The sequence below is a fragment of the Scomber japonicus genome, chromosome 10 (assembly GCF_027409825.1).
Source record: "Scomber japonicus isolate fScoJap1 chromosome 10, fScoJap1.pri, whole genome shotgun sequence".
NCBI lineage: Eukaryota > Metazoa > Chordata > Actinopteri > Scombriformes > Scombridae > Scomber > Scomber japonicus.
In genome coordinates this window covers 35,279,080-35,290,103 of record NC_070587.1, presented here as the reverse complement: position 1 = coordinate 35,290,103, position 11,024 = coordinate 35,279,080, and the positions used below count along the sequence as shown (strand labels likewise).

At 39.3% G+C, this 11,024-nt stretch overlaps 1 protein-coding gene across 1 annotated transcript; it reads right to left on the bottom strand.

The window, feature by feature from the left end:
• Nucleotides 1-912: 912 nt before the first annotated feature.
• On the bottom strand, nt 913-7,048 carry LOC128366974 (GTPase IMAP family member 4-like). The gene is made up of 7 exons (XM_053327735.1): nt 6,885-7,048; nt 4,663-4,779; nt 4,310-4,400; nt 3,650-3,733; nt 2,304-2,314; nt 2,068-2,084; nt 913-1,907 (listed from the first exon to the last, which is right to left on the bottom strand). The coding sequence occupies exons 1-7, from the start codon at nt 7,046-7,048 to the stop codon at nt 913-915; spliced, it is 1,479 nt and encodes a 492-aa protein (XP_053183710.1).
• Nucleotides 7,049-11,024: the final 3,976 nt, after the last annotated feature.

The following is an 11,024-nucleotide window of genomic DNA, read 5'->3' as shown; positions in this document are numbered from 1 at the left end:
AGCAGTTTTGCCAACTGTCAGCCAATAAGTTCCTATTAGCAGAGTAGTCGAATCATTCTTGGATTCTTACCTGTATTTGTGCTTGATTTTCACTCTTCTTGTATAATTTTGATGTTTCACACAATGTAACTGAGCTCAGACCAACACATTTTGCACTACAAGCCTAAGAGAGCCAGAAATGAGACCACATTAGACTAAGTCCACATGACCAGTTTTCACAAACAGAACATCTATACATGTTTTAATGAGTGTGTGGAGTCCTCTTGTTAATCTGGTGGATATTATTACTTACTTACTTTGTAATCAGCAGCACAGAAGCATGAAAGTGAAGTTATATTTCATAAATATTGTTAATTTAAATATTTTTGTATCAAAGAGCACGTTAAAATATGTTATGTGTCACAGTCTGGCTGTATTATCATATGCAGTGAATGTGTCCTAGATATGACATTAATGAGTTATCTACTGTATAAATACATTCATTTGCAGTGCTTGTTATTTAACTGTATACTTGTTGTGACTGTATAACTAATATAAGACTAACTGTCCATCAGCTATAGAGCAGAGCACCTCCTCAGTGTACCATTAGTGTTTTATTCACATGTATTTATGCATGTAGCTCGTTGCTCAAAAAAGAACGTGTGCCCCTTCTCCAAATTCATACTTTTTACATCTTTTTGAAATATTTCTCTTTTTCTAGTTCATTTTATTCTACTCTTTTTATTCACATGATTATTTCATTCAGACTTTTGCTAACCTGAGAGGCCAACAGTGTTCATGTGGTAAAAGATGAGAGATGCATGTTGGTGCTAAAATGTATGAATAATGATAGGAAGAAATTTGAATTTAAAGATTGTTTATTTCACATCAGTTGAGTAGCACATAAATACAAAGTATAACAGAATAACCAAATCAGAGAATTGTACAATCATTGTTGTCCTGCAGCTGTCTTTGCCTTCTCAGTCTTTCTCTTTCCTCTTCCAGTTCTCTTTCACGTTCTTCCTCTAAATGTCTCTGCATATTTGCAATTTCTCTCTCTCTCTCCTCTCTCTCTCTCTCCCTTGCGGCTTCTCTTTCCTGCCTCTCTCTCTCCCTCTCCCTTTCCCTCTCCTCCCTTTCCCTCCTTCTTTCCTCCTCTCTCTCTCTCATCTCCCTCTCTCTCTCAGCCTGGAGTCGGGCATGCATTCTCTCCATCTGTTTCTCATATTTTTCCTGTATTTTCCTCTCCAGTTCTTCTTGTTTTCTGCGTATTTCTTCTTCTTTTTCGTAGAGGATGCGTTGTTTCTCCTCTTCGACTGCCCTCTCAGCGTCTTGGAACATCTGGTTGGTGTAGTGGTTTCCTCCGTTCTTCTGGACTATGTTTCTGATCTTCTGGAGCAGCTCAGTGACCTGAGCTCCATCTTTCAGCTGATTATTGAAGACATGATACTGGCCGTTACATCTGGCTATAAGTTCCTGTATGTCTGAACTTTCACCCAAGAACTCTTCAATAGGGGTACCTTTAAGAAGATCACCACCAGTAAAGAGCACCATGCTGTATCTGTCTGCAGCCTGACCAAAGATTTCTTGAATCTTCTGCACCGTCTTCATTTCTTCTTCAGTGTATCTTCCCAGTCTGATGACCACCAGGAAGACATGGGGTCCAGGAGCAGCATAAGTGATGCACTGGGTCACATCTTTAGTTGTTCTATCCATGCCAAACCTGGTGTCAAACAAGCCTGGGGTGTCAATAACAGCAACCTGTTGTCCAAACACCTCACCTCTGTCCTTAGAACAGTCTACAGTCATAGACTTAGCACTCAACTTTGATGCAAAGCACTTTCTTCCCAGGATGGTGTTTCCAGAGGCACTCTTTCCAACTCCAGTCTTCCCCACCATCACTATCCTCAGCTCCTCGTGATTTTGTCCTGAATGGAAGAATAAATAACATTTTATTACATGAGATTCTTGTTATCATTTTTATTAATTTCTGTGCATAACAAAGTGATCTCTTGCATATCGAGTCCAACATATTCCTTCATCTGTTTTTAATTTCAAAAGTAAGGGGCAGTTGGGGGGGGGGCTCACCGGTAAGCGCCTTGTCGCTGGGGTAAGAAAACTTGTGTTGTTTTCAATGGGCTAGTTGTTGCACTATAATATGAACAGGGCATTATACATTTTGGAAGAATGCAAGTAGATCGAAGCACAAACTTTTATTTTGAAGCGGGTTAGCGTTTCCGTTATCATGTTTCCTACAGTATGTCACTTGCGTGTTGTTTATATATCCTGGACATTTATATATCCTGGATATATAAACAACATACCAGTTGGAGTTCTACACAAAAAGAATAAAAACAGCAGAGGGAATGATGCACAACCATAATTGTTTATTACCAGATTATTGCACGCAGGTTTCTAGTTGTAGAAGAACAGAAGATGGAAATGAAGGAGAACCATGGTTTAACATCAGAAATGATGGGATAAAAATGATCCTGCAAGAATCCATCACTCTACCTTTTTCCCAAAAAGCACAAACACACACAGTGTGTGGAATGATCTGTACAATAAATATTCATACCTTCTTCACATGCCACTTTTTAAGTTACAACAGTGTAATCAAAATGCACATGTACACACCCACACACCCACACACCCATACACACACACACACACACACACACACACACACACACACACACTGGTCAACTGCTATAAAAATATAAGAAGTAATATATAATATAATATCAAAAATTAGACTTTCAGTCTCACGTCTCTTTTTTGAATGAAGAAAACATCGACCTTGATTTGGCTCCATACCCTCCCCACTGTTATCAAAAACTACTGCACAGATTAAAGGATTATTCCAGTTTGGTCTCATTTTCATAGTTTTAGCTATCATTTCTATCAGTAATGATAACACTGTATGTTGCTGAGATCTGGGAATGCAATGACATCACTACAATACAAAAAAAAAAACAGGCAGAAATAATGAACTGTGATTGATGTTATTAACACTAAGGCTTGGGTCATAATTGAACTCTTTGCTTTTGTTTTCTCTGAATAATAAATGTTTGCAACCTGCTCATGTTTCTGGACCTCAACTCTTATTTTGGTGAATACAACCCAACCAGCATTTCCATGTGCATGGGTTTGAACTAGGAACATTTTGCAGGTCCCACATGGTTTCAGTAACCATGGATTGGAACCAAGGGATTTAAGTGGACTAAGTGGGCATGGGCATAAACAGGGCAAATTGTATGGGCCCCATATTGTTTCAGAAACATGGGCCTCACATATGAAGCACATGTGGGCTGGCTAAATGGGCCCCATTTAATGTCCATTCTGATCCCACTTGAAGCCCATTTGGGCAAACACAGGTGGGGCCACCATGGAAACTGCAGACAAACCCACTTGGGACTCATATTTGCAGCCCAAATGTAACCCTTATGGGGCCCACATGGACATGCTGGCTGGGATCTGATACAAATCAGAGCAAAACTACAAAAATAAGACCTGATTAATAAACTGGAAGTATCCTTTGACTCAATCCGTCCTTCAAAGTGTTAAATCAGCCACACACACTCTTTCCACAGTTACCCCCCTCCCACACACACACACACACACACACACACACATACACACACACACACACACACACACACACACCTACCTCTGTCCTGGGTAAGAAATCAGGATAAGCTTCAATCCGGGCAATGATCTCACACAGGATGATGCCGTATGCAAATACATCCACCTGAGCAGAGGACAGGAAGTGATGTCAGTTCTATCCTGGTTGTGTGTGTGTGTGTGTGTGTGTGTGTGTGTGTGTGTGTTACCTCTGACTGAGCACACACAGGTTGGAGCTCCAACATGATTTATTTATGTTACAAGTATAGAACTAAATGTAACACAGCACAGTTTATGTTCTGTGTGGAGAGAATTTAAACACAATTATAAGCTTGGGGGTAAAATACTGTTCAAATACTGTACTGTTGGTCCTCTGCAGTCTGCTGCTTTAATATCTACATTCTTCATCTGACTGGGAGTGAGTGGAATGGAACACACCTTGGAAACTATGAACATCCTGGTGATATTCAAGTGTGTTTACTTTAGTGGTAGAGCAGTTTAAATGTTTATATAATTACAGTATAAGAACAATATGTACTCAGTCAGTTAGACAGCAGTATACATCTTAAGTCTGCATGTACTACTGGTCACACAGGACTGTACTGAAATGGTTAAGGGTGTGTTTAGAGGTGTTATTTCTTCTTTCACAATATTAAAGTGTTGTTTTAATATTGCAGAAGACAATAAAAAGAAACAGTTTTACCTTCTCATCGTACAGCTCTCCTCTCAGAACTTCAGGAGCCATCCAATAGGGAGAGCCCACGATGGCCAGAGGCTGCTTCTCTGCACCATCACTGTGAAGAATGACACCAGTGAGAATTAGCTGTGATATTAATTATAATGTTAGACACACTCCATTATTGACTTGCACCTGCATGATATTATATATTATATATTTAGGTAGGGGAGGGTAGGGTAAACTTTATTGAGCCTACGGTGACATTCAAAATGGACACAACAGTATTCTTGAATAAGTGATAACAAATAAAATCAAATAAAACAATACTAACTAAAACAATAGTGATGTAGAGTAGAGTGTGGATTCTCCCCACTGACCTGTAATCTGGGATCTTCTCTGCCAGGCCGAAGTCTCCCACCACAGCAGTGAACGCACCGTTGTCACAGCGAACCAGACAGTTCTGCACAGTAAAACAGTCAGTAAGTAGGTTACATCTACAAACACCTTAAAACACATCAAATACAAATAAACACATTTATTTGGTGAGACGTGAGCTGGTTCAATCATTCTGTAACATGAGCAGGAACATTGTCTGAAACAGTGGTGTCAAACATACGGTCCACGGCCATATCTGGCCCACTGGATAGTAGGAAAAGTCAGTTTATCAATATAACACACTGCTATTCTCTCTGATTTTTGCTCGCTGTTCATAGTCAAGGCTTCTGATCTTCTCACTGACGTCCAACTCAAGATAATTGGCTTGTTAGTGGCCATGGCTGCAAAGCTTCAGTGTTGTATATATATCATTTATAGGTTATTATGTAATGGTGATGGTGCAGATCAAGACCACCTCTTGAGGTCTCGATCCAGTCCATTTGGTGCAGACCTGAGTGTGATTGTTGCATTCTGACCGACCCAAACGAACTGAAACACGGAGTAAAACTAACTACGGTTCAATTAAAGTGCACTAAATGCTGTTGGTGGCATTTAGGCATATTAGGGCATTTTCACAACAACAAAGGCTCTTACATTTAACACCATGATATTTTCAGCTTGTTTCCTGTTATTCATTTGCTTCGAGCCTCCTGTTTCCTGATTCGGTTGCTAGGAGGCCAGATGTATCTAAGCAACAGTAAAACATACAGACCTTCGTAACTGGAGTACATAAGAGGGAGCACATAACGCCCATCCTGGCATCCCTCCACTGGCTACCTGAGCACTTTAGAGTCCATTTTAAGATTCTTTTATTTGTTTTTAAATCTTTAAATGGTCTGGCCCCGCTCTACCTCTCTGAGCTCCTTCACCCCCACGCTCCTGCTCGGTGCCTCAGGTCAGCTGGTCTGCTGCTCCTGGAGGTACCGAGGTCATTAATGTGTTTAGAAGAAAATGTTTGAATTCACTTTACACAGTCATAAAACCTTGCACTCCATCTCTCTTTCACTTACAAGAAATGGCAGAAGAACTGCAGACAATGGGCTTCATTCAGTGCGTACACACAAAAATCTGTACTTAAACCATGTTTGACGCACAAATCTGAGATTCATCAATATGTTCTTACTTAAATTTGTCTATACTCAGCAAACAAATGTCCTCAGACCATAATACTCACAAATGATGGCAGGGCTGTAGTGCTCTATATGCCTTAATGATGGTAAGTTAAAACACCTTATTACAAAATGTACACTGAATACATTTGTGAGATATTTCATTTTCCTAAAATCTTCATTTTTCTGAAGCAAATTACACACACACACACACACACACACACACACACACACACACACACACACACACACACACACACACATTAAATCATTAACTTATTTTTTTGTGAGGTCATTTGATAACTGTTCGTGTTTCATTAATGTTTTCTATTGCATCATCTGGGCTTACAAATTATATTCTTAGCCTAATTAATTCACTTTTGCAAGCAGCAATGCTATTTTCATTTAAATAAAAGTTTGTTTTGGTTGAATTGCACTCGTTAATTACAAAAGATACAAGAAATTACAGTTGTTGGTGGATATCATCACATTCTCCCTCATTCCTTGAACAATTCCTCTTTATGATAACTGTCCAATAATTGCTGCCAGTCTCTCATCCTGCTTGTTTCCTGTTATTCATTTGCTTCGAGCCTCCTGTTTCCTGATTCGGTTGCTAGGAGGCCAGATGTATCTAAGCAACAGTAAAACATACAGACCTTCGTAACTGGAGTACGTAAGAGGGAGCACATAACGCCCATCCTGGCATCCCTCCACTGGCTACCTGTGCACTTTAGAGTCCATTTTAAATTTCTTTTATTTGTTTTTAAATCTTTCAATGGTCTGGCCCCGCTCTACCTCTCTGAGCTCCTTCACCCCCACGCTCCTGCTTGGTGCCTCAGGTCAGCTGGTCTGCTGCTCCTGGAGGTACCGAGGTCATTAATGTGTTTAGAAGAAAATGTTTGAATTCACTTTACACAGTCTTTAAGAAAAGTGAGAATATCATGCCATAATAGTGAAAATTACTGATCTAATCTCATTCAGTACTATAACAGCTTCAGGCAGCCTTATATGTTTAAAGTGTTTTTTAGATGCACAATGTATACAAAGTGTCCTACCTGAGAATGTTGGGGTGGCAAAGTCTGTTCATGAGCTGCACTTCTCGTAGCATGTTAGCTTTGTTGCTGGCCAGCGTGTTCATTTTCAGTGCCATCACCTGACCTGTGATGCGATGCTGCACCTGGAAAACAACCAGGAAGGAGGTGAAAGATGAGAGTTGCATCTACTGATAACTATTAACACAGTCCAGATAAAATGAAGCATGGCAAGTACCAAAGTATCTGATTTATATACATATTATGCACCAACTCTGATTCCATATGAGCAGGACCACATGGAATATACGCCAGCAGAATTCCGATGACACCTCCACAGATTTTCCGTAGATTTTGTAAACGATTTTTAATCCTGTGTACCTGTGTTAATTGCTTTTTTAAAATCTCTTATTGTATTCCAAATATAAGTAATAAAATCAGTATCAGTATTTTTACATAATTATGTCTTTTCCTGTAAAATGTGTACAATATTCAAATGTTTGCTCATAATGTATTCATAGGCATTTAGAAAAATTCAGCCAATCAAACGTGACCACACTGGACATTAAACTGCACGTCACTATTTGTGGGTGGTGGTAGCTAACAGAGCAATATAGAGAGATAGATAGGAAGAGATGTGTGTTTGGATATCAGAACAATGTGACTGAGTTTTAACTCATTGAACAGTTTTGTTATATGATTTTATATGCCAAAAAAAAAAAAAAACATTCTGCAAAATTCAGCAGATTTTCATTCTGGAAAATAAATAAATAATTAAAAAAGATGAACAACAAGATTCCTTCCTGGGAACACCATGCTGTTTTTATTTACTGGTTGCAGTGGGTTAGTAAGCTAGAGCAGCTCTGAGTGCAGCATTAGTGTCACACTACATGAACATGCTTGTGTGTGTCTGGACCGTTCATTGACTGGTCTTTTTTTTTTTTTGCCTGCAAAGTTCAGCCAGTGTCTGGACCCGTAGGTGATCTGTGTGGATTTCCCATCACCCCTCCTGATCTGCGCAAATCCATTTGGCCATTACTGAGCAGCAGACAGGAGGCACACACACACACACACACAGACACACACACGCTCACGCACACGCACACACACACACACACAGAGCACAGAGCATAGCGTTAACAGGCAAACAGACAGCTGAGTTTATCTTTAATAATGAACATAATAATCATTGATTAGTGCCAATTCAGTCAGTGGATCCAACACTGCTCTGTCTCAACACACTAGTTACGATGGTTTGGATGCAACTACATCCAAAGTAGGAGGGAGTTAGAAGCTCCGCCTCTAATTGATACGATACCTGACCTGTCAAGAGTTCATGAGTATCTTTATACATTTAAAAATCAATCCTATATAGGCATCATAGACATAGGCAGCCAATGTGATGATTCTTGTTGTTGAATTCTGTACAAGCTGCAGCCTATCAGTGGTTTTTCTGTAGTCTGAATAAAGTGTTTTATAATAATACAGGCAAGAATATTCAGAAGCATGAGTAGGACTGAGTATCATTTAAAAAATGACAATACCAGCACCAGTACCCACAGTACCCTTAAAGTGATACTGATACCAACTGAGTACTTCATTCAATACCCATTACATATTTTGTGCACTTGTAACAGGCGAGTAGTATAGTCACACTTTTTTGAGTTTAGATGACATCTTGTCACATATCGCATTAAATTGAAGAATGCTTGTGTTGATTAGCTACAAGTAAGTCCACATTCAACCATTTTCTGAGTGTAAAAAGGATCGTTTGGTGGTATCGTTTTGACGTTTTGATACTACTAGAGTCCTGTTCCCATTAAGGAAGTTCCAGGTAAAAAATGCAGGAGGCGGGAACTTTACAGGAACGTCCTCTCACTCAGTCCTCTCAGCTGTTGTGTCTCCATTGCAGAGTAGGACCTTGATAGGACCCACTGGACTCTGGTGATGACCTAATCATTCTGCAACAGTTTGAGTACACCCAATCAGCACCTCAAGCCCCACCTAGGAATTTTTCGGGGCCACAATGAGTACATACCCGAGGCAGAGACTCATTTTGCCCCTCCAAAAGTTCCAGGAGATTGTCCTTCAGGGGTGGTTCCTGCTATGGAGACGTGCCAACGGTCACGTCCCCGTAAAATTACCCTGAAGTTCCTGCAGTGGAAACAGCCCTTTGGTATTGGTTGATTTTGGTCGATACCTTATAGGTATCAAGTACTGATAACCAACCCTAAGCATGAGTCATCTTTTTGGCATCGTTCAGTAAGGTAGTGTCTAACTTGAGCAATTTCATTTCTAGAAAGTCCCTCCATTTACTGTGTGTTCGTACACACAAAAATCTGTCCTTAAACCATACCTACGAATGTTTGACGCACAAATCTGAGATTCATCAATATGTTCTTACTTAAATTTGTCTATACTCAGCAAACAAATGTCCTTAGACCATAATACTCACAAATGATGGCAGGGCTGTAGTGCTCTATATGCCTTAATGATGGTAAGTTAAAACACCTTATTACAAAATGTACACTGAATACATTTGTGAGATATTTCATTTTTCCTAAAATCTTCATTTTTCTGAAGCAAATTACACACACACACACACACACACACACACACACACACACACACACACACACACATTAAATCATTAACTTATTTATTTGTGAGGTCATTTGATAACTGTTCGTGTTTCATTAATGTTTTCTATTGCATCATCTGGGCTTACAAATTATATTCTTAGCCTAATTAATTCACTTTTGCAAGCAGCAATGCTATTTTCATTTAAATAAAAGTTTGTTTTGGTTGAATTGCACTCGTTAATTACAAAAGATACAAGAAATTACAGTTGTTGGTGGATATCATCACATTCTCCCTCATTCCTTGAACAATTCCTCTTAAGGATAACTGTCCAATAATTGCTGCCAGTCTCTCATCCTGAGCTGTCAGATCTGGTGCTCCTTGTCTTCCTCCTGTTTGCCTATTTTTGTCTGGTTTATGGTTTTACTTGTGCCACTGTCCGACCCTCAGGGGACACAGTATTCACTGCTTCAGTTATTGCAGCATTAACATCGTCATTCTGGAGGACACTCTACAGTAAAGTGTGCCTTTTCTGGCTTCCACCTCTGACTCAATTATTTCAATTTCTGCTGTTGTGAAATTCTTCTGATTGTAACCTTTTGGGTCATCTCTAATAACTCAACTTCTTTCAACTTCTCTGTTCAGCACAGTGCTCTCTTCATGATGCACCAAACCGATGTCCTTACAGTATATAGAGAAATAGAGGCGTGGCAGTATGCTGATTGTAGATAGCAGACACGCGCCTGTCAATGAATGATTCTAATTCACTAACATACGCACGATGCTAAGAACAAAATTGGCCAGTATGCACGTGTCATGAATCCAGCAGTGATTTTTCACAAGTCCTTATTTCGTGCGTGGAGTAAGAACATTTCTGCGTACGTATTTGTGAATGAGGCCGATGGCCTGCTACAATTGCCACTAAATTAATTGGTGCTTGTTATTTATGAGTTTTTATTTCATTATGACACTTTAAATGATAGAAATGTGATCACCTGTCACCTTTGAGGAAGTGTCTCCTGCCTTTCAGCAGTTTTGCCAACTGTCAGCCAATAAGTTCCTATTAGCAGAGTAGTCGAATCATTCTTGGATTCTTACCTGTATTTGTGCTTGATTTTCACTCTTCTTGTATAATTTTGATGTTTCACACAATGTAACTGAGCTCAGACCAACACATTTTGCACTACAAGCCTAAGAGAGCCAGAAATGAGACCACATTAGACTAAGTCCACATGACCAGTTTTCACAAACAGAACATCTATACATGTTTTAATGAGTGTGTGGAGTCCTCTTGTTAATCTGGTGGATATTATTACTTACTTACTTTGTAATCAGCAGCACAGAAGCATGAAAGTGAAGTTATATTTCATAAATATTGTTAATTTAAATATTTTTGTATCAAAGAGCACGTTAAAATATGTTATGTGTCACAGTCTGGCTGTATTATCATATGCAGTGAATGTGTCCTAGATATGACATTAATGAGTTATCTACTGTATAAATACATTCATTTGCAGTGCTTGTTATTTAACTGTATACTTGTTGTGACTGTATAACTAATATAAGACTAACTGTCCATCAGCT